Genomic DNA, 27643 nt, shown 5'->3' with positions numbered 1-27643 from the left:
TCCTTACAGTAACTACGCAATTGTGAGCAGCAACGGTATCTAAATCCTAACATAATTCTCCCGCGCCACTGCTGGAAGCATCGGCGTTGAAACTATACAGCCAGGAGATGCTCGCTCCGATTTAGCCCGGTGCTGCTCCTGCGATCATTGTGCTAGCCCAAGCATGCCCCGTTGCGAAAAAATCTCGACTGTCCTGCACCTCAACTTGCTAGTGCCGTCTACTTTTTAATAAAAGCTGGCGCTGTAAAAGTATCAATGGCAGCTTCAGGCCCAGCCACAAAAGCCATTGCAGGGGATGTAATCCGTAGTGTTTCGTAGGAATCTGAACTGAAGCGACATCATCGGGGACTATCTGCTCAGACCTCCCGACAGAACAAAGACACCAGACACTTTTGCAGTCCAGATGCAATATCACAGCGTACAATCCGATCTTAAGTCACAGGTCTTGGGTTTATTCGTAGGGGTTCCCTCGGTACCAAGCATATTTTGATGAAGGGCTACCGAAGGTTAGATGTATTACCTCACCAACTCTATGCAACCAAACACAACGTGAACCAGTCCTTTCAGAGGACCCTGATTATCTCTCAGTCAAGCGAAGTTTCCTTATTTCCTCGTTTCTCTTGAGATTACTGGTCATAATATGTAGACTAATAAAAGCACAGGTTTGGTCTTCTGCTGTCTAACAACTGCTAACGTCATGTTCGGACCATGCAAGTGGCTTGAGCTACTCCACACGGTCCCCTGCCTTGTTCTCCAATGTCATGATGCAGAATTCTAGAAGTCTGAGCTTTTCTTTGCCAAGCTTTCAACTGGCCAATAATCTCCTTCAAGTGTGTAAGTACATACGTAGAAGCGGTTGAACGGGGTTCCAAGATCTAGTGGTTCTTTGTGATATCTGCTGCAAGCATGATAGACATCAGTCTCCTTCTTTGTTGATAGATGCTTGTCCAGCCTAGGCATGATGTCTATACTACCATTCACCATGGTTTAAGGAGTGGTTATGATATATGATATGTCTTAAGTCAGAGAATAAAACTTATTGGGGGAAGCCCATTAGTCTACGTCTACCCTTCCCTTCCCTCCTTTCTCCAACGCTTCTAGAACTGTACTTGGATACGAGCAATAGCCTCAATTGCACGAACCCTTCAACAATCCACTTCCCTCATTTCTATCGTCAGCCATACGATATGCCCCCATCTACGCGACTGCAAGAAGCTATCATGTTCCAGGCACTCGCTCCACTTCCACTTCCCCCCCTCCCCCCCCCCCACCTCAGCCAGCCTTCACCTGCTTCAAACATATGCCGCCTGAGCTAAGAAGAATGGTATGGGATATGACTCTCCCAGACCCTAAATTCTACTGTCTCAAGCCTTCCCGCACGCAGAACGAAAAATGGCTTCGAATCAAGGCACATCCGCTCCCAGTTACTCTCATGGTCAGCAAAGAATCACGAAACCATGCCCAGCTCCGGCTCAAACGTTACACCATCTCAACGAACCCATTGGGGCCTTTCGATGCCCAGCCTTATGGATACTTCAATCCCAGAACCGATGTCTTGCATTTGCCCTTTTGGAGTAATCAACGCAAGTTGGGCAGATTCCCCTTTGAGAAATTCTCTTTTCATCTCGATGTCACCCAGTCTGGGCGTGTCACTACGATCATCATGCCGAACCTTCTTGTTCGCCTCAAGTATGCGGATAAGTTCCCCGACATCTTCATGGTCATGCAGGATGAAATGAATGGGTTCAAAAGACACAACTCTTGCAACACATGGGTCCCTGTCGGGATGCCAGTCATCGATCGGCCTTGGAACAACGCTTTTCTCCAAAGTCTACTTGACCATCGCCGCTTCCACGAGGGTATTAAGAGCTGGTCCCCGGTCGTATCGGACATGCTATCGGAAGCCGAGAGGGCCATCCCACTGCAACCATCACTGCTATGCCGCTTGCCTGTACGTGCCCAGGCATCGCCGATAGAATGGTCGCCAAGGTTGATATGGCAATCCGAGAGCACAAGCGAAAGACGAGAAAGGAGGAGCAGAAGGCGCAGAGAGCGAAGGCCATCAAAGAGAGGCGAGAGAGAGCGGCTCTCACAAGATCATTGGCGAGACAGGAGAGAGAGGAAACAACCAAGGCCAGTGGGGAGAAGATCAGAATTCGCACGAGACTGGCAAGTCGCTTTCATGTCAGTGACTAACCAGCCAGGCCATGTCTCCCTCCGAATCATCACAAGCTGAGAACCTCCCATGGCTAGAGGAACACAAACAGAAGAGGCAGATTAACAAGTTTTCGGGATTCAAAGTTATCGCGTAAGAAAATGCGAAAGGCTTATTTTAAAAAGGATCTTATATGTTCTGGGTGTATTCGGATAGAAGGAAAATGCTTAAACTATAGACATGGGTTTCATTAATACAATAAATCGAGTATTGAGTATATCATGAATGTAATAACTGTCAGAGCAAACGGGGCAGAAACCCCAGCATGCCACCTAGTCAGTAGAACGTGTCCAAAAGCCTGACAACTCAGATGTCCAACAATATCTCAAACTGCAATATCTGCAGTCTATGAATTCTAGTTCGTTGTGTTTGATCTTACAGCGGCCACCTACTTGCACGAATTGAGGTTGACAATAATGCTCAAGAGATCTCAACATTGGCTAAGATACAAGGGGTGAAGCGGAAGACCTCTAAGACAAAGGCGATTCAGACCATAAGCTTCCAGGCACATCTTATCAAGAGACTCGGTGGCGCAAGGCTACCCCGACGAAACAACGACATGGAACCGCAACTTGTGTTGGCCCTACCCGGGACCCCGGCGTGTCGCTTTTCAACGTCCCCAGCTCTTTCAGGTCACATTTTGGATAAGGCGCTTGAGCTCTGAAAGGTATCTATGACGCCTTATATATATTAGAGCCACGATCCGGTTGATTGAGCTTGATCTAATTCTGACCACTGGGCTTCGGGAGGCGCCATACGGAGGCAGACACGGCAGCAGAAACTCGAAGTTGATTGGTTTAAATGGGGCGGTGGTGTCGGGTAACGATGAGTCCCTGGAGTTGTTTACTAGCGGGGTCGATTTAGCGGATCACTCCACTGGAGTTGCGCTGTGTAATGATTAGCGCATTTTTGTATTGAATGTGGACATCGATCGATTGAACATCAGCGGAACAGTGGTATTCCCCCTATGGGTGACTTGTTTTAATACTTAATACTCTCAAAATTGTGTTTATTGCGATAAAGACCAGCCCTCATGACGTATATTGACTTTTCCTGTTGTGTCGTGGCAGATCAACGCGCCACGCAAGTCTCCTATCTAATCTCAAGGCTGAGGAACAGCCTTGCCGGAGCAATGTTCTTCCGAGCACAGGCCTCTCCACCTTCACCAATTCACGCTCCTCTCACGACCAGCTTCATGTTCAATCATCCTGCCCTTCACCCTCCTCGAAATGTCGCCTCCACGCCATAACGTCCCTCCTGTTATCCCGCGCTCAGTAACAATCCTCGAGGGAATCCCAAGCATCGCGCTACACCCGTTATAAAATTCCGGATTATACCCACCGAGAGCGAGAGCGCTCCTCTTTGTGGAATAACCGGGGCGTGTAGAGGGCGACCTGGACTCGGAATCTCGCAGTTCTACTGGAGTTCCGGGGCGACCTGGCAGTTCTACTGGAGGTCCTGGGCGCCCGTCAGCGAGGCTCGGTATCTCCCTCGTGGTTGCGTTATTGAACGTGCTGTGCTGGTAAGTCTTCATATTGTCCACTAACCTTGCGCTATGGCATGCATCGCCATCAACGAAACAACAGCTGTCGTCGAGTGGCAGTGGGAGGGTGTCGCGCGTAACTTGACAGCCGCCGATCCCGATCACGACCCGATACGATTCACTTTGCGACTCGACCGTGAGAGTCAATCCGGTGCGCACTTCGAAATCAGTATTCCCTTAAGATTCAAGGACAAGCCAACTGGGGCAGGTGTATGCCTCCGGATAAATCCCTTCTTTATCAAGTCCTTCGCTTTTTCCGACGTGTCGAACCCGCCCGATGCCGTAAAACCGATTTTCGATGCGACTACGTCCCTCGACTTCACCCTGGATAACAGAATCACTGTTCTTATTCCTAGCGATGTTGAAGAGCCGGTTGTAGCAGCTCGTGCGCGATCAGGCAAGGTCCTCGACTTGATACACGAGCTCTCTTGTACCACCTCCCTGCGTATCTATATCCAACAGTCTCTACTCTCGCCCGATGAGCTCAAGACCATCAGCGAGGCTGTGGAACAACGTCAAATCAAACCCTCCTTCGATCCAGACTATGATGTCTCACGAATGTTCAGCGGCACCGGCGCAAAAGTCACAACAATTCCTCCCCCCAAACCCCCGTCTTACAAGAAAGCAACGAGAACTCAAGCTCCCCCGAACGCTCCGTCCAATCGCAAACGGCCCCGACAAGACAGCCACCCCGAATTCTTCAACCAATTCTGGGATAAGCTCCAGAAGCTGGAATCCAAGGTTGACGACCTGCAAGCCGACAACGCCAAGCTAAGAGCCGATAACGCTCAGCTCAAAGACAAGGTCGAACGCCTGGAGAAGAAGTGCGAAGGGCTAGAACCGGTAGATGCGGAGGAGGCTGTGATAATAGAAATACGAGATGATATCAGCTCGCTAGATCATAGAGTCAAATGCATTGAAGACGCGAGGGATGAAGATTTAGAGGACATAAAGGAAGGCGTATTTGACGAGTTAGCGAAGCGTCTGATCGGAGGATGAATGATGATTCTCTTGCGGTATGTTCTTGGTTTTGAGTTCTGAGACAATTTACTGATTGGTGTAGATTTATGAGATATGAGCGACGACACCATCAGACCTGATGAATGCGACGACGAGACGAGCCGTATATATTCGAGCAATGTCCACTCCAACAAAGTACATCTGCAGTTACAACCGAAAAATGCTCAGCCTTCGAGGTTGCGAATTGAAGTTCAAGACATGCACGCGGAGTACCTCGATCACGTCTCCGCAGGCTGTCTCCCTCCGAGTCATGATTCGATTATCTACAGTTGGATCCCGCCTCAGTGCGGTTGCTGCCGCCATATCCATGTCGAAGAATGCGAAAGACCTTACTGTTATAGCCAGTAAGTATACGGTGTTCCTATCAGTTGCAACAGCGCTGATTCCGGTAGTTACAGCAACGGCTGGGCATACACGACACCCCGGGGGCACCGCTTCCTCCCGTCCTTACGATCTTTCACCTCGACAATACGTCCTTCCAACCAAGTCGACCGCTCCCCTCTCTCTGGTTACTCAGCCCTGCCGCACGTCGAGCATCTCAAGACGCTGAAACATGTAGGGAAGAAGGAGCCAAAGAGAATCTCCGTGGGGAAGGTGGATCGACCCTTAGGGCATGTCTCTACGAGTAGTATCTCGGCTGTGCGGTCTACTACCATGGAGAAAGACATTGACGGCACCATCGAGCAAGTTAGTTCGGTACTCAATGTAACTCGGATCTAGAGCGCGATGGCTGTCTTGGTGGAAACTAGCTGTCAGTCGAAGGGTCCAGGTACTTCTCACTGCTGTTCAAGTAACTATGGCTTTTTGGTTTGAAGCCTGATCGCCAAAGTCTGTAGAGTCAATCGTGTTGCCCGACCCCAGTGACGGTGTTTGAGAAACCGTGCTATTGATGTGACTTCCAGTGACTTCTCGGCCACGAAAGAGATAGAGTGTCTGCTGCAAGACTGATAAATCATGCCCAAGCTAGCACTTCCGTGCTGTCGAGTTTCCCCTCATCATCAAGAGTAGCACTTTTCGTTACATCTTGGGAGCCTTGCGCATCAATTCTCCCCTGCCAAGCATGCACTCGTTCATCCCTTTTGTTCTTTTTAGCGAAGTCTTAGAAGTGCTACGTTCCATTGCAACTTCTTCAGTTCGACCTGTGGGGCTTTTTCGTATGTTCCCCTGTACTGCCCGTCAACATTATGAGCTAGGCCCTGTATTGCCCCCAAGTTGTTATGGCTGGGTTCGCTAAATGACCAGCCCTGGGTGCCCCAACATTGCCCGCTGGACGTTCATGTCAATGGCCTCCAACGCCAAGGTTCACAGGGCGCCAAACCCGGTCGTTCGCCAACTCTTATCAAGCTTGACGGATCAGCTTGATTCAACAGCATCGCCAAATACGCCGCGACTTTATGACTTGCGCCCGGCGTCAGCACCCCTTCTTTCGTTCCAACCCACTCAGTGGCCGATGCAGCCAGCCCTGTGCTTGTTGACAGCCCACGCCCCCTCGACTTCTCAAGCGCGATTCAACACGGCGACTCGTCTCCCATAAGGAGAAACGCTCTAGTTATAGCGCATGCCAGACTGCTACGTGCCTCTGAAATTGCCTGGTAGCCAGCTCGCTAGCGACGTTATATCCCGTTTTGCTTCCTACAAGAGACAATGGCAGATACACAAGACTTGGTCGGCACTGGCTAGCGGTTGATTGCCGATTGGGATGTCGCTTACAATGCCCAGAAGCACAAAAACTCTCACTCTTTTGGCCATATGGCCAATCTGCCCCTCTCTATGTAAGATCCTCTACCTGGCCAACGACTTAAGACCGCTGGAACCCCGACCATGTCTATTACCAGTTGTATCTTCTAACAGTCAACGTTTCTTATTGCTAGTAGTAGATTTCTTGTCAGAAGTAGATCCTTCCCATCAGTCAATGCTCCTTGCCAGCATCCGATGATTCCCATAAGCAGCCGGAACCTTTATCCTCTCGCCAATATGATACGTATCCCGACTAAGTCCATTTCTTCTAAGCAGCTGACTGCCATGGCCAATGTAGATATCGCCAAGTGCCTTCTCGTTCTCTCCCAGAAGAGCTGCAAAATGTCCATGTTAATAGGGGCTCCCCTGAGTGACCAACACTCGGTATCTCGAGAAACACTTGTCAGCTTCCATGTGAATTATCAAGGTGATCACTCATTGATCTTTTCCAATCTTGGGGGCATTTCCAGACGCAGGTTAACTAAGTTCTATCTGCTGATTTAAGCTCTCAACCACATGCTTGTCCCATCCCCAGACGTGTCATTGAACTATGTAGCCAAGAGAGACACATTACCGTTGTGAGGTAGATTGTTTGTGGATGAGAAACGCCGATTTGAAGGCGGACATGGAGGCTAATGTCGATCAAGGTGCGGCATATATGCAGCTTCTATTCCTCTCCCGTCTCTCGGCTGAAAACGTTGCCCGACCATGCTCCGACAGAAGCATTCATGTTCTTCCCTTTTGCAGCCTCTTGGCTCAAGAAGACGTCTCAAGCTCGATAATACACAACCATCTATATGCCTGCCTACTGGGTCCTGTTTTGCAGACTCAGCAGTCATTGGGCTTTTACTAGACGGCTTTTCGGGCATCCTAGGGCAACGTTGTTGAGAGGATCTTCGCTGATGAACAGGCGGGCTAATCCGTCTATGAACTCTTCCACCCTGAGTCACCGCAGTCCTGCGCAACTACGCTACTGCCGCAGCCTTCGCCACCTGCCGCGGTAACAGCTTACAAAGGTGTGACTTGTGCTTCAAAGGTGTGGATCTCGTCTTCGAGACCCATCATGTAAATTTGCATACCCAGACATACATAATCTATCAGGTCGAGTGACGGGCCAAAGCCATCTTACACCGTTCTGGCCAAGATGGCCCAGACACTGAGTACGCTTGGTGAAGTCACAAGCGACAAGGTAAAGCTGGAGTTGGTGGTTGGCAGACTGATCACTGGGCAGATTGTTCGAATCAGTCAAGTGGTTTCCAATACAGTGTGCAGTAGAAGTCAATTTTACAAAGGGTGGATATGAAGGTGTTTAGACGAAAGATTGTTGAAAGAGTAGTCCATCAAATCTGATGTATCACACCTACAGGTATCTGAAGTTAATTGCAAGAGTAAACATGATATTGTTTGCGGTCTTCCGTAGAGGTTGTCGAAAATTGTTTGCTACAGAACCGCAACATGGCGTATGGCAGCAGAGACAAAGCCGGGTACCAATCCCCGTAGAGAACTGGACTTTGGTCCTGAATGGAAATTGTTTGGACGATATGTGCGTGTGGTTTGGCTGCGTCGGTGACACATAGCTTAATGACCTTCTTTGTAATTGATGAAATCATCCTAAGGCTCGTTTTAAAGATTCCCCCGTACACTTCCAATACCAGGAGACAGTAAAAAGGTCTTGCGGTGATTGGATACTGAGTCCGTAGAAGGTGAAGTCATTGGAGACTTGTATGAGAGTTAGGAAATATCTAGCTAACTCGTGATAGCATTTGCATGAAGCCATTACATGCTTGGCTCTGCTCTGCAGAGGGAAAGGCCCGTATCTTACAAAAACCCACTTGTCGGGTCCTGGTGTGTGACTCCTGGCGACAAGAACTGCAGAGTACAGGCAAATGTGCCTGTTTGTAGAAGCCATTTGGGGCGAGTGACTTGAAATAACATGTGAAGGGACAGATGGCTTGAGCTCCATCTAGAAGCCTCTGTCAAAGTATCAAAGACTTTTCTTTGAGTAGATTACTACTGTTCACATATGATTTGATGTAATTTCATCACTAGCCATTTTGTGACACTTTTGTGGCGTGATTCAAATAAAGAGACGACTTGTTCACTTACAGAGGAACATAGCCTAATGTCCCTGAACAACAAACAATCGTACCAGCCTATAAATTCATACCATCTCGAATGAGTTGTGGTTTTATTTACCATCAAACATCGACAACTCGTCCAACTCAACAGCTTTTTACACGACCGAAACAAGTTTTCCCGATACAATCTCAACAATCAACAAGCATGTGCACCGTACCCGTCATTACCTGGACCTGTCCCCATTGTGGCAAGAAATCGGCCCCGAACCCGGTCCGCTCCTCCAGTGCAGAGACGCCGAGACGGGAAAGAACTGTCAGAAGAGAAACCAGCAGCCGATGTCTAGTCCAAAGGCATGTGATAACCACAAACATCTCCCAATCAAAGAGAAGGAATGGGACGAGCGTATCTGATAGCATGCAGTGGTGGAGCATGATAGGAAAGGGTTCACTGAAGCAGATAGTTCAGTCAACACTCACGCATGCTTTGGTCTGTTATCATCAATCACCATTGGGATAGAATTATTATTCCTCCGCCAAAGTCTCTCCTAGATAGCTGATCATTGAATTGACTCAGACTGCACAAAGTCCCAGAATCTAGTTGCGCGATTCACTGATGTGTAGTCTGAAGTGTATTCTTGCCGAGCAGTGAAACTTATCGCATGCCATACCCCAGACTAAGTGATCAACGGAGTCGCAGAGCTACAAACCTACCTCGCCTATAAATGGACTTCCAGTGGCCTGTCGTGAAAATCCAAGCATTCCTCTCCGTGCCCAGTCAGCTCAAGATCCAAGATCCAAGAACTTTCCTTTCATAATGTGTACAGTCACCCAGAACATAAATAAATGCCGCCTCTGCCCAAAAGAGCGTAATCTAGATTTGGGGAGAACAGTTCAATGCGATAAGGGGAAGGGTAAACAGAAGTGCCTTGGGGTTACCGTAAATAGAATCTATCATGACTGGATATGCGAGACTTGCTTAACACAAAAAGCAGCGAAAAAGAAATCGTAAGGCTGCTTGTATATATAGTGAGCAGTCCCTGGAAGCAATAGCCAATAAACGACCCTTCTTTTGAATGGGCTTGGGTGCAACGACTGGATTTCCGTGAGCCAGTGGCAATATCCGGTTTTGGGTGCTGCACCTGCATTCCGGCTGACGATGCGTGTGCCTTGTAGGGCTGCATGATAGTGTCAGAGCCAAATCGTGCCCATGAAGTATTATCGAAATGAACGTGGGTTGATACAGAAATGAACCAAGAAAGGGACTTCATGCGGCTGGGTCGTCGGTCAGACTCCAAGGTCCTGGGACCCTCATGGGCCAATCTTGATTGAACCTAGCCATGCTTATCAGCCAACATGGCATATTTGAGGGTCTATAGCAAAAGACCCATCTTGGATGAAACAAGAGCCTATGCTGCTAATCCAATCAATGCTGCAAAAGTTGACTCCGGCAATTGCATTGGCCTCTGCGCCGTAAGCTAAGCCTTCAGCCCTTCAGCGCCGCCCCACCATGGACATGTCCGCGGACGAGCCCGTTGTATCAGACAGCTCCACCTCCGATTGGCTGCACTGCCTCTAAGATTCTTGATATAAGATGAGAGAAGTGCGACAACAGAAGTCGAGACTATTAGACCAGCTTCAATAACCCGAAGAACTAATTCCTCGAATACATAAGCGACTCACCTCTCAATATCTCTTTGAAAGTCTCTACACATTTATACCAAAATCATGATGAACTGCCACAAAGAACCCGAGTTCCAAATCCGCGATATCCCCAATCTTCGGGGCTACATCGCCATCGTCACAGGCGGTAAGTCATCAACTCAACACTTGCAGAGCTCGCCACTGACTACCCAGGAAACTCTGGTATTGGCTATGAAACAACACTTCAACTCGCCCTCAAGGGCGCTAGAGTCTACATCGCCAGCCGCTCAAGCGACCGCGTCAACAAGGCCATCTCCGATATGAAACAGAACAGCCCCGACCTAGACCTTCACTTCCTCAAGCTAGACCTCCAGGACCTCCAGAGCATCAAAAATACCGCTGCTGATTTCATGAGCCGCGAAAACCGCCTTGATCTGCTGATCAATAACGCTGGCGTAGGTGCATCCCAAAATCTCCCGAAATAAAGCTAACGTAATCCAGATCATGGCCAGCCCCTGGCAACTGACAAAGGACGGCTTTGAAGTCCAATGGCAGACTTGCTTCCTCTCCCATCACGCCCTCACCATGTCACTGATGCCTCTCCTCGTCGCCGCCGCTCAGACCAGTGGTCGCATGGACCGTGTGAGAATCGTCAATGTTGCTAGCGATATGGCCTTCAGGATGGGGCCCGAAGCCATCAATTATCAGGACCCTAATCTCACTGATGTCACTGGGCAACTAGCGCCATGGTAAACAATCCGACTCAGGACAAACTTTGATCCAGCTTGCTAACCTACATCAGGAGGAGATACGGCCACTGCAAGCAAGCAAGCATCATTGCCGCGAAGGCGATTACAGAACGCTATCAACCTCTCGGTATCACAGCCTACTCCCTTCATCCTGGTCTTATCAAATCCGGTCTGCAGTCTCACTCGAACAACATCTTCGGAGCCATGACACGTGTCGCCATGAAAGTCGGCCCAACGTCTACGCCACTCGAAGGATCGATGAACTCTCTTTTCTGTGCTACAACTCCGCAAGCCTACGAGCACGCTGGCAGATATTATGTGCCTGTTCAGAAGCTAGATGACAAGGCCAATAAGTGGTTGGATGATCCTCAGGCTGTTGGCAAGCTTTGGGACTTGGCGAACAAGCAATTGAAGGAGCATGGGTTCGTCTTTGAGGACTTGCCTCGATATTATGCATAACTTGGTAGTTTCATGGTGTTGGAACTGCACTAAATATTTATAGAATGGTTTACAGAAACACGTGTATACAGATGATTTTGCGACCTTTATGAGCTACTGTCACCAAAGCCAATGTAAATCTTAATAACATCTGGAGTTAATCAAGATCATAACATGGTTTCGTGGTCTAACGGTTATGACTGCGGATTCTGATTCCGCCAGCGAGGGTTCGACTCCCTCCGAGACCTTTCTTTTGCACTTTCAGTATACCACTATGAGTGATGCTTATTTTTCATTTTTAATGTAAGGTTCTTAAGTCTCTGTCCTTTTGTCAGTAGTTAATTCTTAGCTAACTGGCATATGTCTCTAAGCAAAAAGTGCAAGCCTTAATAATCTTAAAGTTTATTTAGTCGGCATGTTTAATACCCTATAAGATAATAAGTAGATCTAAGCGATTGTCTATATTGGTTGTTCCCCTCTTTCACGCACTAGACTCTGTCTTGTCTGTAGCCAATATTAACTCTTAATGATTAACCCATTAAACATGTTACTTAACACTCCTCACACTCCGATCAGTGGAAATGCTTAATACTTTCGCCAATACGTAATGTTGTGACCTATCGGGCCTTCCCCTGTTAGCTTTATTGTTTAGCCTTCTTTTGCTCTACGTTGGCTTTCAAGGTGGCGCCATGTCTTCCAATCTCGTCTTTACTACTTTTGCTCCAGTTATCCTGCTATAGATACTTTACTTACAAACATTAGCTGAATTGAAACTCCAACCCTATTCCTAAACCAAGAGGTTCAGTCTGCTCGCCTGCCCAGGCACCTCCTTGGCTGGCCCCATCTTGCCTAGTAGGTTTCTCAACTGCTATGAGACATGATGGCTGGGCACACAGAACATTCCAATACAGCTAACCAGTCACTTCCACATGGACAGCAGCTGGCAAATCACATGCCGGCATCGAGGCTACTAAAACAAGTCACAGCGTCACCCCGATGAAAACGCTCGGAACCCACAAGAACTGGAAGCAACGACACGACCAGCCCATACCGGACTTGGCCGACCTGTCCGTGCTCAAAGGCGGGACGAAGGCTCGAAACGCCGCTCCATTGGGTGCGTGAGCGTCAGAGGCTGAGAACTCGAATGGGAATGGGCCTCGACGTGCCAATGAGAAGTGTCGTCCGCAGATGGAATCTGTTGCTGCGAGGTAATATTCATTGCATGGAGGCTGGAAGGTTCGGTAGCTCAAAATGAAACATGGGCTGGATGAGGAGCATCGATGGCTAACTGAGATAGAGTCAACCGAGCATATCCGTCAATTTCTCGAATACAGTTAAATAGTATGGCTACTAATACTTTAGGCTCGTTATACAAGTTGGTTTATGAACCCCGATCTACAACGATGTTTTCAGTATCACCGACAGAACACTTTGGTCGTAAACATTTCTGCCCGTTACTTGGGATGGCCCTGGACACCTATTGATTCAATATTCCTCTCCTCTTAATGGGACTCTTGCATGTGTATTTATCAGCTAGCTGTCCTGCTTATAGAGGATGAGTAATACGTTTCGGACGAACTGGTGCCCCTGGTTAAACCGGAAATTCCTGATTCGACAAACCAGCGACTGCCTGTGATCTACAACTTAACCGAAAATCTATATGCACTATTAGAAGCCCGCGTTACTACAAGCTCCGACCGAAGAGATGCTTAAGTCCGATCATCCATACCGCCACCCCATAATTTGTCCATGTAAGCGACCAACGATCACGTAAAAGCTTTGACACCGCGGGCGGATGAGCGTCGGCACACTTCAATAGGTCACTGTGTCTCTTATACTTAAGAACATCGTGCCCGAAGCTTTTGGGTGCCGAGATCAGATTTCACAACGATAGCAAGCCCGCCATGCCTTCACAACAAACCTTCCAGCGCCATGAGATCCAATCGGCTCGTAATGCTGTAGCTGAAACCATACTTGACAGACACAGTACTCGTGCATTTTGCACTGGTCAAGAAGTTCCGATGTCTGTTGTTGAAGATTGCTTCAGTGTCGCCCAGCACGCTCCATCTTCTACAAACATCCAGCCTTGGAGAGTTACTGTCGCATCTGGTGAACGACTGAAGCGACTGTCAGCTGCATTAGTTGCTGCATTTGAGAATAAGGAAGAGCTCAAACTTGATGCTATTCCCGAGACATTCAACCACTACCGCTCAGAACTGGGCCACCATGTCTACGGACCAAATGGATACAACATTGCTCGCGGAGATACAGAGGCGATGACCAAAACTCTCATTGACAACTTTAATTTCTACAACGCGCCAGTAGTGGCTGTCATTTCTATCGACAAAGCCCTGAACAAAGGGGATGTTCTGTCAGTGGGTATCTATCTGCAGACACTTCTTTTACTGTTGACGGAGAAGGGATTGGGCACGCAAGTGTCTGCTGCGCCAACTGGATACCCGGACATCATCAAGAGAGAGCTGGGTATTGATGAGAACTTGGATCTTCTTTGCACGGTTGGGATTGGATTTGAGAATAAGTCACAGCATATTAATTCGCTGAAGATGCCGAGGGATGACTGGAAACAGAGTGTCAGATTTGTGATGGAATAGCGGAGGCCTGTAGGGTTGAGTTAGCGTATTTTGCTTGTTTCTTAGCGCTTTCGGCAGTAAAAAGCCCGGGTTGGCCCCTGTTTGGTGTTCGTCACGACCTCATTCATTCTTTGATCCACCCGGAAAATGTATCTTGACAAATCGCCTCGCTCCTCATGCTAATCTCCTTGGTTCGAGGCAGAAGTTCTTGGCACCGACCGGTGTGTTGACATAAACGTCTCTAGTGCTGACGTCAGAAATGTTTGGTGTATTTGACGATGGTCATAGCGCGAGAGAGCTAAACACATAACAGCTCCGCATGTTGACTTGCAGTAGGAGACAAACTTGGCTCTGCAGGTTACCTTTATCAACAGATTCAAGATGGATAACTCGTGTGAGATACCTCAAGGGAAGGAGGTCTCCAGCAGCCAAGTCAACGATGACTTGCCGACTGCTGAGGTACTCAAGATCGCCGATGGAATTGAGGTCCTTGATGGCAAGGGAGAGAAGCATACCTTCAAGAGCATCTACAGCGGACCTGAAGTACCCCGTCGAGTTCTTGTTGTCTTTGTTCGCCATTTCTTTTGTTGTGTATGGTCCCTACCCCTGGCCTAAACTCAGCTAACACCATCAGTCATGCGTGAGCTACACCAGCTTTCTTGCCAAAAACGCGACCCCAGAAAAGCTACAAGAGATAAACACAGAAATCGTGATAATAGGTCACGGGGATCCAAGAACAGTTGATATGTATTGCATAGATACGGGCTGCGAATTTCCTATCTACACTGATCCATCTGAAGAGCTTTACAAAACGCTCGGCATGATTCGGACGTGGGAAGAAGGACCTCCGAACAAGTACATCCCTATCTCGTCTCTTCAGAATGCTTGGCTGTCCATGAAGAATGCGTTTTGGAAGTTACTGGAGGGATATCCTGTTTGGAACTGGGGAACCACGAATCAGCAGGGCGGAGAGTTCTTGTTTGCTGGAGAGGGGGATGATAAGAAGGTGACGTGGTGTCATCGGATGAGGAATTCGAGAGATCATACGGATACGAATGAGATTCTGGAGGTATTGGGGCTCGGCAAGTGAGGACGAGTTGACGATACTTGGTTTTCGACGATCAGTTGAGGCTTCACGTGCAAATGAGGGCCCGGGATGCCATGTTCGATAAATTTCAAGCTGAAGCAACTGTAATGTTTTTGTCGAAACTATAAGCTACTCCTTTGTCTTGTAGCACTGGTAGCTTGAGGGATATGAAACATGAGTCCTCGATGGTGATTCCCGTAGGGTATCCTTACAGGCATCTCGCTTTTAACAGATGTTCAGACACTAAACGAATGGAAATAGGGCATTTGTATTTCTTGATGGATACAGCAATTTATTTTATGCATTTGAAAGAAGTTATGTAAACTGTTTGACTAAAACACTTTCGCTCAAAAACATCACAAGCTTGCTAAGCCGAGCAAAACAACAATTAACGCTACAAAGCACCACCTCGGACAAACTCTCATTCGCTGAGATCAGAGAGTATTGGCTGACATCCGAGTAATACATCATCGGACTTAAGAGACGCTGATCTCATTGGCAATACGCCTATCGCCGAGTAAGCTCAAAGGATGAGGTGGGGGCTAAAGATGACATTTAAATGCTGACCCACGTCTCCCAGCCATTCACATCATAAACATCTCTTTTGAATAGATACGCTGTCATGGAGTTCATTGCTGCAGGTGCATCTTGGGCGCTGGGCAAGGCACCTTCGCCGCAAAAGATTCTGGGGCGTCTTGGCCTCGCATCGCTTGTCGCGCAGAATTCATGGCCTGAATTATCCTCAAAGCTCTCACCTCAAGCGTCGATCGTATTACCTGATGAATCGTCATTTAGTGGTCTTGTTAGTAGATGGCGGGATTGGCATGGGCCGCAGCCTGGGGCAGTCGTGAGAACCTTCTCCGAGAGCGACGTGCAAGAAACTGTAAGGATGATGACCCTGAAGCGAGAATCCTGCTGACATGCCGCAGATACGATATGCGAATGAGCATGGCATTCCCTTTCTCGCCAGATCTGGAGGCCACGGAGCCACTGAGGCACTACAGCTGGCCAAGGATGTTATTGTTGTAGACCTGCGAGACCAAAATGATGTCGAAATTGCCAGGGATGGAAAGTCTGCGAGGATAGGTGGAGGCGCGAGTGTGAAGAAAGTTGTAAATGAGCTTTGGACAGCCGGAAAACAAACAGGTAACTCAACCACGGTAGGATCAGATCCCCGTGCTAACATGATCTTCAGTCACTGGTATCTGTGAGTGCGTTGGTGTCTCAGCGCCCGTCCTTGGTGGAGGCCATGGCTGGTTGCAAGGCCAATACGGCCTCGCATCAGACCAAGTTATTTCTGCACGAGTTGTGCTCCCCAACGGAGACGCAGTGACGGCTTCTGAAGACTCAAACCCTGATTTATTCTGGGCTCTTCGGGGAGCAGGACACAACTTTGGCATCGTGACCGAATGGAAGTACCGAATTTACGACATCAACAACCCCATGTGGTCTTATGAGATTTTTATCTTCCTTGGAGATAAACTGGAGGATGTTTTGGAGTTGACGAATAAGATGATGAAGACCCAGCCGCCGCATTTGACGCACTGGATTTACATCGTCAACATTCCTGAGATTGATCCTGACAAGGTAAGTATCCTTTCTCACGGTCCAAGGCCTTCTAACAACGTGCAGCCAATTATCTGGTACGCTGTCATCTCAGATGGCGCTGCCCAAAAAGCCAGAGACTATGCGAATCCACTTCACGGCCTCGGCCCTATCAACGTCAACGCTGGGGAAGCTTCAATGCCCGACTTGGCCGCCATCACGCTTATGGGTGACGATACCGTCGGATGCGCCAAAGGTTTCACAGGCCTACGATATCCAATCGGCCTCAAGACTTACGATCTCTTCGCCGTGCGAAAGGTGTTTAACGAGATCGCCGATATGTCGAAACGTGTTCCCGAGTTCGCTGGCTCATTCTTTCTTCTGGAAGGATATTCAACCCATGGCGTCAAGGCGATTGATGCAAAAGACTCTGCATTTCCTCACCGCGACGATGAGATTCTTGTTACTCCCTACATTCTTTACAAGCCCAACGCGACGCTTGACGGGCTTGCGCAGGAGCATGGTGAGAAATTGAGGAGGCATTTGTTAGAGGCTAGTGGAGACCCAGAGCATCTCCGCGCATACGTTAACTACGCTCACGGCTTCGAGTCTCTGGAGGAAATGTACGGTCACGAGCCCTGGAGGATCGAAAAGCTCAAAGCCCTCAAAAAGAAGTGGGATCCCGAGAACAGGATGAGATTTTACGCGCCAATCGTCTAAGCAAGGCATTCTCAGCCCTGGAGGCCCAGAGTCAGCCCTACGCCGAAACCCTGGCAAATCTCACCCGGTCTCACCGAATGGAACAGCGGGACCACGGCTAAGGCGTATTACAGGACAATATCGCACGCAGATCAATAGCCTAAACTGCAAGATAAAGAATCACAAGATCTTGTGCATGATAATCATCGTCGAAAAGAGTAGCCAGTTCGCGAGGCATTCACGTGACGTAAGCATCCGCGTGTCCCTGACTCTGCAGACGCTAAGCAATCTAAGCTTAAATTATTATCTTGATGTGATTCTCATTCTGATTTCTATAAATTAATTCCTCAATCTTCATCCCAACGTATTTGGTCACTCCAGTAGAAGTGAAAATGCAGCAACAGCCTCTTCGAGCAACGTTATCGTGCAGTTCCTGTCGACAACGAAAGTACGCCGCCTTTTCTTGGCACTGATGACGATGCTGACGAGATACTCAGGCTCAAATGTGATCGTGATGAGCCATGTAGCAATTGCGTAACGAGAAATGTCTCATGCCAATATGCGCCGTGGCCACGAGGTCGTGTTGCTGCTCAGAGACGAGACAGTAGACAGAATGATCTGAGTGATCGCGTGCGCCATCTTGAGCAGCTTCTTGGAACTATTGTTCAACAGCTTCCTGCTCAGCAGGGGACGTCCAATGGATCACCTAGTATCAAGAGCCCGGCGAGTACCTATGTCGCAACATCTCATGTTACAGGATCCAACCAAGGATCTCATCAATCTTCTCAGGAAGGCTCTGAGGTCAAGCCTGGTAGGATGATGGCGAATCCGAATGAGACGATTTATGTTTCTAGCAGTCACTGGTCTGCTATTTGCCACGAGGTAAGCAAAACACTAGTGGCCGGAACGTTTCTGACTTGACAACAAACCAGGTTGAGCATATTCGCGAGCATCTGGACGAAAGTCACGAAGCGAGTGATTTGGGCATAGTCGATCAAGCTCAAAGTCAAGTGCCCCTTCTTCTGGGACCTGGAAGATTAGCTCCGAGCCTTGAAGATATCCTTGCGGATGTCCCTCCGAAGCACATCACGGATAGACTTGTATCTCGTTATTTCACTTCGACTCAGCCATCCATCTGTACGTCCAACTCTTGTTTTACAGCACTGCCACTGACATTTCGAAGTGATCACCCATTCAGGGGAGTTTGAAGGCGAGGTACGTCTCGTTTGCTCCCGAAGCTTCACCTCGCTCATCTTCTCATAGTACAAACGCTTCTGGAATGACCCCAATTCTGTATCTGTTCAGTGGGTCGGGATGCTCTTCGGCATTCTGGCCACGGGAACATTCTTGTACATCCGATCACAGGATGAGCTCCCCGGAGGAATGGGCTCACCTCTTGAAGTCGCCGAGTCCTTCCAGCAGAGATGTACGGACTGTCTCATTCTTTCTAAGTACTCCACAGCGCCGGGTAAGTATACTCTGGAAACTCTGCTGTTCAATATCCATGGTGAGTTCGTGCGCCGTCGAGATGCTCATCTTGGCGTGTGGATCCTTACCGGTATTGCTATTCGTTTGGCGATGCGGATGGGATACCACCGTGATCCCGATAACTACCCTCGGATCTCACCATTCCATGGCGAGATGAGGCGTCGTGTATGGGGTGTTCTCCAGCAGCTTGACATTTTGACTTCTTGCCAACTGGGCCTGCCGTCGCTTATCCAGGAGTCCCAGTGCGATACACGTCTGCCGCGCAACATAAACGATGAAGATTTTGGCCCTGGGTGCACGCAGCTTCCACCACCAAGACCCGAGACGGAAGGTACCGGCGTTCTGTACACCCGCGTCAAAGTCAAGATGATGACCATCTTCCGAACGATCTTCAACCAGGTTTCACTCGGCAAGACGGAAGACTACAACGAAATCATGGCGCTTGATCAGAAGCTCCATCAAATGCATCAGTCCATGCCCACTTGTTATAAGATAGCCAAACTCGAAGATTGCTTCATGGTCCCGCCGTATCTACTCATTCGGCGATATAACCTTGAACTTCTCTTCCAAAAGGCCAGATGTACCCTGCATCGCCACCACATGACAAAGGCATACCATGACCCTAAGTATAACTACTCCAGGGCGGCTTGTATTGATTCAGCGATGACAGTGTTAGGTCATCAGGCTAGCATCCTCAAGGAAGTTCAAGTTGGTGGGCTATTATACAACGACAGATGGTTTCTCACATCTCTTGAGAGACATGACTTCTCACTGGCATCTATGGTCGTCTGCGTTGAGCTTGGCATGCCACCCGAGCAGCAGAACCCCGAACTCGTTGGATATAGTCGGGAGAATATGATTGAAGCCCTTAAGACCTCGCAGGCATTCTGGGCCGCTATCAAGGCCGTCTCTGCTGAGGCGAAGCAGGCATACGATATGCTCACGGTGATGTTGAAAGCTGTTACAACTGGTCCAAAGGATGAGTCAATACCGCCAGTTGCAAACCAAGAAAAAGCCCCAGCTCACAACGGCAACGGCAACGGTAAGACTGATGCTCGAAACTATGTGATTTGTAGATTGACAAGGACAGGACACATGAGCGGGCAACACAACACGAGCGAGACACCTTTCTCGGCCGAGTTTCAGGGTATTGAGGCCATGTTGAACAGCTCTGATGGCGTAGATTGGGTATGTTCTTCTGTAACGAGACAGTGGTCCGAGCTGACGTGTTTGACTTTTCAGGATATGTGGGAATCACTGGTTCACATGCCCGAGGATTTCTCCCAATATGAAATGCCAGAGGAGCCTTGAAATGAATGCCATTGTCATTTTTGTCTCATGGTCAAGAGGAGGAGCGGGTGACGATGGATTTGTTGCTGACAGGTGACGCAGTGTGATGAGCGGGGTTTGGTGTAGCATAAATAAAATTTCTCATGCATTTGTGAGCTTCACTCCGTCAATCACCGTGCCATGCTCAACATCTACTGAAACCGCCAATACCACCCTCAAGACTCGAAGTTGCCAACATGCCTGCTCAATTAGTTATATTCGACTTTGACGGCACTCTTTTCGACACCCATCAAGCCATATCTCACAGCATCAAGCTCACCTTCGATTCACTCCTTCCAGCCTCAGCTCCAGCAGAGTCTGGAGTGCAGAAGTTGATCGGTTCTGGCTTAGGTCTCAGGGAGGTTCTCCGAGCGCTACATACGACTCCCGGCTCTTTTGACGAGGATGAATGGACGTCAACGTACCGTCGCTTGTACAACGAAGAAGGACAGAAACTTGTATCTGCGTTTCCTGGAGCCAAGGAGCTTTTGATCATGCTTAATTTAAACGAGGTTCCTGTCGCTATTGTCAGCAATAAAGGCGTAGCCGCGGTCGAGACGGCCCTCGAGAATAACGGCATTGATACCATCCCCAAAGACTTGATCGTCGGAGACAACACCCCCGGCGCAACGCGTAAGCCCGACACTGGAAGCTTCGAGAAAGTTCTACTGCCAACCCTGAAAGCTCGTGGACTCGCACACGTGGACGCCTCGAGAACCTTAGTCGTTGGGGACACAGAGGCAGATGTCAAATTCGCTGCCAACATCGGAGCAAAGTCTGTTTGGTGCAGATATGGATATGGTGAACGGAGCGCATGCGAGAAGTTGGAGCCACATTTCACAGTCGATTCATTAGATGAAGTAGCTGGAATTGTTGACAACATGTGACTAATCAAAATTTCTTCTTGAGAGGGGCTGCACGGGTCATCAGACGTAACACCTACTTAGAGTTCATTATTGATTCTGGAGTCTAGGCTGCACCTTTCTGCAATCAGAAAGGCCAATTGAGCATTTCAGGATGCCAATCAGAGACATTCATCTCTGGTCTCGTGCTCAGCTCAACTTGAGTGCTTATTACGGTATGAGTCACGTTCAAGTGATCTATTGGGCAGCCCGATGTACACATGTTCGCCGAAAGGACAAGATGAACAACGATCGAACCCCTCAGAAGAGTCAAGCTTTAGGCTCATGTATCCTTGAACCATTGGTTCCCATAACGACGTGCTAGGAAGCTTTCCACAAGAGGCTTTTTCAGAGGACAACGATATACCAACGAGATAGATCAAGGCAGCAAATTGAGGAATCGCAATGAAGCAAAGCCTTCGGAAGGAACATACGAATGAACTTGATGAACCAGGTCCCTTAATCTAGGTATACAGCTCCATATTGGAATTTGGAAAATAATTCTACAGGTGCCCTTATCCAGAGCCAGTTGGTATGGTACTGTATGTGATCTGACCAAGGTGTAAGTGTCGATTAAGCTATTGACCAGGAACTTAGCATGAAACCCCCACGAAATGTACACCAATGAGCTTAGAGGCTGGTGGCCAGTGTTCAAGCTCCTTGTCCTCGCAGCAAGTTACCCCTAGACTTTCTCCTAAAACAATGCGATGAGAGCTTGAAACTCTGTTGTCACTATGTATAAAATGCAGGTCTAGCCCCCTCCATGTCTTCCTTCTCCCAAGAACAAAGCATCACAATCTGGATTCGAACTCTAACTTGCTATGCCCAAAATGCTCTTCCCTACTATTATGCTCTGCTTTTTCGCAGCTACTGGCACAGCCTGGGATGCCCCCGATATTCCCGGGTTCCGAATCATGTGGCACGACAACTTCAACGGGCCATCTGGGTATCTACCAGATCTTTCCAAATGGAACATTCAACATGGGTACCAGGATCTAAACGGAGATCATCAGGAGTACAGAGCTTCCCCTGAAAACGTCCATGTCATGGATGGCAGCCTTCATATCCATCCGTGGCGCGATCCCACTGCTGCAAAGGGTTGGACATCCGGTCGTATCGAGAGCACGTACACCTTCACCCCTGCGCCCGGTGTCAAGACCATTGTCCAAGCTGGCATCAGTCTTGGTTTTGCCCCTAATGGGAGGAAGTTTGGCATCTGGCCTGCCTTCTGGTTGCTCGGTGACAGCCACCGCACTGGTGGTCCTATATGGCCTGCCTGTGGTGAGCTCGACATTATGGAGCACGTTAATGGCGAGCATGAGACTTATGCCGCAATTCATTGTGACAAGTCACCTGGCGGTATCTGCAAGGAGAAGAAGGGTATCACCGGGTCGCACTATCATCCGAATTCGGCTACGGGCTTAGCTACCTACAAAGTTGTCATCGACCGCACACCAGCGATGTGGCAGTATGAGAGTGTAAGCTTCTACGTCGGAGATGAGCTCTTTCATACGATCACGGGTGGGCATATCGGCAACCAGGAGGTCTGGAAGACCATTGCGCAAAACAAGATGTTCATTATTTTGAACGTCGCTGTTGGTGGTGATTGGGTAGGTTGAATCTCTCTTGGTGAACCTGTGAAGCTAATATCTTGTAGCCGGGACCACCTAGTCCCTTTACTGCAGAGGGCTCTCAGGTTGGTATGCAAGTCGGATATGTTGCCCATTATGAGCAAGAGGCATCAGCAGATGATACAGCCTATGCGTCTTATAACTATCCTTACGGTAATCCTCCAGATGAAATGGACTACCCCTACGACAATATCCCTCAAATCCCACCGCCACCGCCCCCGGGTCCACCTCTACCTCCCGTTGCCGTGCCTCCCCCGGCTCCTATGCCGCCTCCGCCTCCTGTCGGTGCACCTCCTCCGCCTCCTGTTGGTGCACCTCCTCCGCCTCCCGTTGGTCCTCCTGTTGGTGCACCTCCTCCATCACCGCATCCCGTTGGCGTGCCCCCTCATAAATATCCCCGTATCCCTCGAGTCCCGCATCACCCGCATCAACGTCCTTATAACTATCCCAATCTCCCTCTAGGCCGGCCGCCCTATCTCAGAGGCATGTCCACGAATGCCTCCAACCAAGACGTTGAACACACACAGGACTTGCATTAAGCAAGCCAACTCAAATGTTGATATTCGATTCAGTGAACAGGGCTGGGCGTTCCATGAAAGATACGGTCATGGTAAACCACTTCTCGGGGTATTTGGTCTCCTCCAATAGATATCTAACTTGCTTGTGAACCATTGCCATGTTTCTGCACGGACAAGCAGCTTGCACTGTCAACAGCTGGCAGCCTTAACTGAACCTTTTGTTTTCGGGAGTATAGTGCCATAGGGGCTAATTTCATCCGTTTGAAAGCAAACAATGGGTCTGTTCAAACGGCTTCTCTTCCATAGCCAATAGCATACTCTCATATCTACCAGTGGCATCAGAGCCTTCATTCACCTTCCGTTCCCCACCTAGGTATGACTTTCTACCAGAAACTCGACTCTGAATTCTGCTTCTTCTTCTCCAAGTCAAGAACCAAACCTCAATAACGAAGACTTACTCACACTTTCAACAACAAAACCCACCTTTGGATTTTGCTCTTCCTCTCTGAAACAAGAGCCAAACCTTAATATCCTCAACACTAAAACCTTGCAACAAATGTAACCAAGACTCCACCACTCCTGGCATGGGTTCAATGCTGACAACCAAACTTTAGAACCAGAACTCAACTCCTATAATGTTGCGATTCTGTTCCGAAAAGAAGCTGGTTGACCCCAAGGTCCAGGCTTGTGAAGTCGTTAGCAAGGATATCGAAGACTCTTTTCGTGCCCTCGAGGACTTCGAAATCGAGCTGGACCATGTCGCTGAAGACTATGTCGAGATCATCGACCACGCAGCTCCCAAGCGCCCTCGTGCTGTCTGGAAGGGTACCAAGGAGGTTGGCAACCAAGGATTCATTGTCGTCATGAAGGACATCGAGGTTAATGCCGTCATGAAGTACACCAAGGGGAAGGCTAAGCTCTGTGAGGACATTGTCGTTGTGGAGGGATTCAAGGACCCTCGTTTCACCGAGGCTGTTCTTGTGAAGAAACCGAAACACACTCGCGGCTCCGGAAATATCAAGAAGTAGACGATGAGTCCCAGTGTTGTGGTCAAGATGGAGAACCACGGACATTTGGTTTTGTTGCTGTTCTTAGGGTCGTTGGATGAAGTATCAAGAAGAGATTGGTGATGTAGCATAGCATACCGTGAGCCAACCTGTTTAGTCAGGCGTTCTTTTCGATAACTTAATGAACCCAACCGCGTTTTACGATAAATCAGATGGTTGCTTATTATGATGCTGATATTATTCCAGCCCGTGTTCCATACTAGGCCCTTGTTCAGGCGGTGCCTCGGCTAAGACCCAATCATCGGTGCACCACACAAGAGAGCTTTCGTCAACAGCATTCTTATGTAGTAACACGATCTGACAGGCTACAGACTCGACTCCAAAAGTACTTTCACACGTCTTGATTTGCAAGACCAACGATAACCCTTTCATGCCCTACTCGAATGACGCGTCCACGAAAGAACTTTGGTCGCGGCGCATTCGAGAAGGTTGTCAACCCATAAGCATTTCCTGCAGCATCGAAAGGATTCCCCAAAGCGTCCTGGGCGAAGGATCAGCTGTGCAGTGGCTATGCCACATTGGGTGGTGCCAAGCCGCTGAGGTGCATAAGGCATTCAGTAGGGCGTTTCAGCAGGCTTGGCCGTTGTGAGGGGCACCAACAGATACTGAAATGTAATCAGTCTCTGCATTCTTAGTGAGGACAGATTTCCAATGGATGCTGAACATAGCGAAACGGACCAACATGAAAGGACTGGTCTGGGGAAGGAAAACATTGGAGAATCATGTTAGGGCTGTTAGTCTCGATGCTACGCCGCACCACGCATCCATGTTCATGCCCCTGTCAATCATCGTCATCAACTCACAACAAGCTTGGCCCAAATATAACACATGAGATACAACACCTGACAGCCAAGCATTGGCTACCTCCCCGCATTATATATCACCAGGCCGACCCCGAACCCTTTTCATCAATCGTATCAAAGATCAACAGTGAGAACTCATAACCATGACTGCAACATCCAGCATCCATCTCATCAACCTATGTAGGGCCATCTCGGAGCGCGCAGCATCTTGTTTAGCCGCCGCAGACGACCTAGCCGAACGAGATGGACAGCACGTCCTAGAGTTCAAGACTATATCATCAGGTCTTGAGGAGCTTAAACGTAGACTTGCCGAACTGGAAGAGCTCCTCCTTGCAAAACCCGACAGCCGGAAACTCCGCGACACGCGCGAGACTCTCACTCCGCTCTTTACGATTTATGAAACGGTACTCGAAGTTCTTCGTATGCAGTTGGACAGTTGGCAGCCAGAGAATTTAGCAGGATTGGATAGTGAATTCTTGAAGGCACATGAAGGCTGTCTTGTCGTTTACAATTACATGCTCGAAGTTTGCACTCCCCTTGTCAGGTACGTTGCCCATCTCAATATTGACTCACTTTCTAAGGATCAGCCAGGAAGGATGATTCCTTCGGGCCCTCAGGCTCAAGCTTTTTCACCCATCAAGCGCAAGAAGCAGTCAACTCGGCTATGAACAAGAGACTTTTCAAAGCAGGTAAAGACACTACCCAAAAGGATACGATGTCCAGCAGCGAGAAAATACCTGTAGCGGAGAAAGAAGTAGCACCACCTTCGTATCCAGAGCCCGTATCAACGACGACATCGCCGCCGATAGCATCACCATCAACGTCTTCACCACTCGTCCAAAGCCCGGTAAACAACTGTCGCCGCCCCAAAGGCTCCTCATTCTTCAGAGCCCTTACATCAGGCTTCCGCAAACATGATCCATTAGTCTCAACGCTCTGTCAAGCCGCTGCTCGTGGAGACGAGCAACAAGTCTCCGGCCTGATCTCCCAAGCCGCAAACGTCAACGGTCGAAACGAAGACGGGGATACACCACTAAAATGCGCCGTAAAATACGATCAAGTTGGAACCGCTTGGCTTCTTTTACAAGCGGGAGCTCAAAGCAACAAGCTACCGCCCTTATTCAAAGCTGCTTCTGTTGGAAGTCTCAAGGTCGCCAGGATGCTCATCGATTCTGGGGAGAGTGTACACGGTAAATCAAAGACCGGGAAGCCTTACTTTGTTGATGTTGTTGACAAAGGGAACCTGGATGGAATCAAGTTCCTCCTTGAGAATGGCGCTCCAGTTAATGCAAAGAACGAGAGACGAGAGGAAGTAATTGTCCAGGTCGTCAAAGCAGACAACATCGAGCTCACCCGTCTTCTTCTTGCCCACGGCGCCAACGCTAGTGCAAAGGATGCAATTGGCGAGGAGATCATTGTACACGCTGTCAAAAAGAACAATATCGAACTAGCCAATATCCTCCTCGATCACGGCGCCGACCCCAATGCCGCAAATGCGGTTAAACAAACCATTCTCTATGCAGCTGTTCAGAGTGGTAATGCCGACATGGTTGGACTGCTCCTTGACAGGGGCGCAAGCGCGAAGTTGTTGAATATTCTTGGAACGAGCATCCTGGAGGCTTCTATTGGAATGAAGAGATTCCAGATCGTGAAGAAGCTCATCGAGGGTGGCGCCGATGTTGATGGCACAGATGCGCATCAGCAACCGATTCTCATCAAGGTTATCAGGAACCCATACTTGAGTAACGACGAGAAAGTCGAGGTTATGAAGATGCTGATGGCGAATGGTGCGAGTCCCGAAACGGTTGATATCATCTTTGGTCTGCCAGCTATCTGTCACGCCGTCGAAATGCCCAGTACCCCGGTGGTGCAGGCCCTCCTAAGCCGAGCCGTCAACACAAATGTTCGCATGCTCTCGGGCCAAACGCTCCTCACATACTCCATCGACGTCAACCGACAGAACACTGTTGAAGCCCTGCTGGCACAAGGTGTTGATGTAAATGAGGTCGATGGACTCAACAGAACGCCTTTGAAGCTGGCTCTGACGAGACTTGACTATAACTTGACAGCGAAGTTGATGGATTATGGTGCTGATCCTACAGCGAAAGATAATCAGGAAGCTATCAAGTTCGTAAAGGCTGTTGGGAGAAAGGATTTACAGGAACTCCTTCGACCAAGAGAAGTTGAGGCAGGTCCTTCAACTCCGGCTATTCGGCATGAGGTCGAGTTGCCTACATCTGAGGCTCCACCGCCTTCGTATGAGCTTGTGGCTGGAAAGGTCTAAATAGACAAGGTGTTTGGTATTTCACTTATGAAACAAGATCTCTTGAACAATTCTATCAAGAACCTCCATCTCAATCTCAATGAACGCGATGTATATGTCTCGTGTTAATGACGCAAAATGTCAGCGGGCATGATGACATATCACCGCTCAGCGTCATCGAAGCCGAAAACTCCAAAACCGACGGCCTTAGGTTGATAGTCGCATGTTACCCCTCAAACGACGTCCTCAGGTTGATAGTCTTGATTAGAAATCCAGCGCCAGACTTTTCCTATTTATAT

At 48.8% G+C, this 27643-nt stretch overlaps 12 protein-coding genes, besides 1 other annotated feature; all 12 read left to right on the top strand.

Moving 5' to 3' along the window:
- Positions 1 to 1321: 1321 nt before the first annotated feature.
- FFUJ_11498 (uncharacterized protein) lies at positions 1322 to 2312 on the top strand (the record flags this gene model as incomplete). XM_023570403.1 has 3 exons in its annotated part: positions 1322 to 1859; positions 1910 to 2184; positions 2205 to 2312. 3 exons carry the CDS (start codon positions 1322 to 1324, stop codon positions 2310 to 2312), a joined length of 921 nt encoding a protein of 306 aa, XP_023438108.1.
- A 1458-nt stretch (positions 2313 to 3770) lies between these two features.
- On the top strand, positions 3771 to 4757 carry FFUJ_11497 (uncharacterized protein; the record flags this gene model as incomplete). The annotated part of the gene is made up of 1 exon (XM_023570402.1): positions 3771 to 4757. One exon carries the CDS (start codon positions 3771 to 3773, stop codon positions 4755 to 4757), a length of 987 nt encoding a protein of 328 aa, XP_023437521.1.
- Positions 4758 to 4832: 75 nt separating this feature from the next.
- FFUJ_11496 (uncharacterized protein) lies at positions 4833 to 5498 on the top strand (the record flags this gene model as incomplete). XM_023570401.1 has 2 exons in its annotated part: positions 4833 to 5122; positions 5171 to 5498. The coding sequence occupies 2 exons, from the start codon at positions 4833 to 4835 to the stop codon at positions 5496 to 5498; spliced, it is 618 nt and encodes a 205-aa protein (XP_023437520.1).
- Positions 5499 to 10321: 4823 nt separating this feature from the next.
- FFUJ_11495 (related to reductases) lies at positions 10322 to 11442 on the top strand (the record flags this gene model as incomplete). XM_023570400.1 has 4 exons in its annotated part: positions 10322 to 10400; positions 10448 to 10689; positions 10736 to 10983; positions 11037 to 11442. 4 exons carry the CDS (start codon positions 10322 to 10324, stop codon positions 11440 to 11442), a joined length of 975 nt encoding a protein of 324 aa, XP_023437519.1.
- A 155-nt stretch (positions 11443 to 11597) lies between these two features.
- Positions 11598 to 11669, top strand: a tRNA (tRNA-Gln).
- Positions 11670 to 13325: 1656 nt separating this feature from the next.
- Positions 13326 to 14033, top strand: FFUJ_11494 (uncharacterized protein; the record flags this gene model as incomplete). Its single annotated transcript, XM_023570399.1, has 1 exon — positions 13326 to 14033. One exon carries the CDS (start codon positions 13326 to 13328, stop codon positions 14031 to 14033), a length of 708 nt encoding a protein of 235 aa, XP_023437518.1.
- Positions 14034 to 14393: 360 nt separating this feature from the next.
- Positions 14394 to 15102, top strand: FFUJ_11493 (uncharacterized protein; the record flags this gene model as incomplete). XM_023570398.1 has 2 exons in its annotated part: positions 14394 to 14582; positions 14647 to 15102. 2 exons carry the CDS (start codon positions 14394 to 14396, stop codon positions 15100 to 15102), a joined length of 645 nt encoding a protein of 214 aa, XP_023437517.1.
- Positions 15103 to 15721: 619 nt separating this feature from the next.
- FFUJ_11492 (related to oxidoreductase) lies at positions 15722 to 17364 on the top strand (the record flags this gene model as incomplete). XM_023570397.1 has 4 exons in its annotated part: positions 15722 to 15982; positions 16029 to 16245; positions 16295 to 16686; positions 16732 to 17364. 4 exons carry the CDS (start codon positions 15722 to 15724, stop codon positions 17362 to 17364), a joined length of 1503 nt encoding a protein of 500 aa, XP_023437516.1.
- Positions 17365 to 17735: 371 nt separating this feature from the next.
- On the top strand, positions 17736 to 20142 carry FFUJ_11491 (uncharacterized protein; the record flags this gene model as incomplete). XM_023570395.1 has 5 exons in its annotated part: positions 17736 to 17791; positions 17841 to 18225; positions 18276 to 18480; positions 18527 to 18558; positions 18607 to 20142. The coding sequence occupies 5 exons, from the start codon at positions 17736 to 17738 to the stop codon at positions 20140 to 20142; spliced, it is 2214 nt and encodes a 737-aa protein (XP_023437515.1).
- Positions 20143 to 20357: 215 nt separating this feature from the next.
- On the top strand, positions 20358 to 21047 carry FFUJ_11490 (related to phosphoglycolate phosphatase; the record flags this gene model as incomplete). The annotated part of the gene is made up of 1 exon (XM_023570394.1): positions 20358 to 21047. One exon carries the CDS (start codon positions 20358 to 20360, stop codon positions 21045 to 21047), a length of 690 nt encoding a protein of 229 aa, XP_023437514.1.
- An 845-nt stretch (positions 21048 to 21892) lies between these two features.
- On the top strand, positions 21893 to 23232 carry FFUJ_11489 (related to endo-1,3-beta-glucanase; the record flags this gene model as incomplete). XM_023570393.1 has 2 exons in its annotated part: positions 21893 to 22672; positions 22720 to 23232. 2 exons carry the CDS (start codon positions 21893 to 21895, stop codon positions 23230 to 23232), a joined length of 1293 nt encoding a protein of 430 aa, XP_023437513.1.
- Positions 23233 to 23846: 614 nt separating this feature from the next.
- Positions 23847 to 24239, top strand: FFUJ_11488 (uncharacterized protein; the record flags this gene model as incomplete). Its single annotated transcript, XM_023570392.1, has 1 exon — positions 23847 to 24239. The coding sequence occupies one exon, from the start codon at positions 23847 to 23849 to the stop codon at positions 24237 to 24239; it is 393 nt and encodes a 130-aa protein (XP_023437512.1).
- Positions 24240 to 25224: 985 nt separating this feature from the next.
- Positions 25225 to 27365, top strand: FFUJ_11487 (related to ankyrin; the record flags this gene model as incomplete). XM_023570391.1 has 2 exons in its annotated part: positions 25225 to 25625; positions 25673 to 27365. 2 exons carry the CDS (start codon positions 25225 to 25227, stop codon positions 27363 to 27365), a joined length of 2094 nt encoding a protein of 697 aa, XP_023437511.1.
- Between the last annotated feature and the right edge of the window lie 278 nt (positions 27366 to 27643).

The sequence above is a fragment of the Fusarium fujikuroi genome, chromosome FFUJ_chr11 (assembly GCF_900079805.1).
Source record: "Fusarium fujikuroi IMI 58289 draft genome, chromosome FFUJ_chr11".
NCBI lineage: Eukaryota > Fungi > Ascomycota > Sordariomycetes > Hypocreales > Nectriaceae > Fusarium > Fusarium fujikuroi.
The sequence above is the reverse complement of the archived record's forward strand: the minus strand, read 5'-3'. Positions and strand labels throughout refer to the sequence as shown.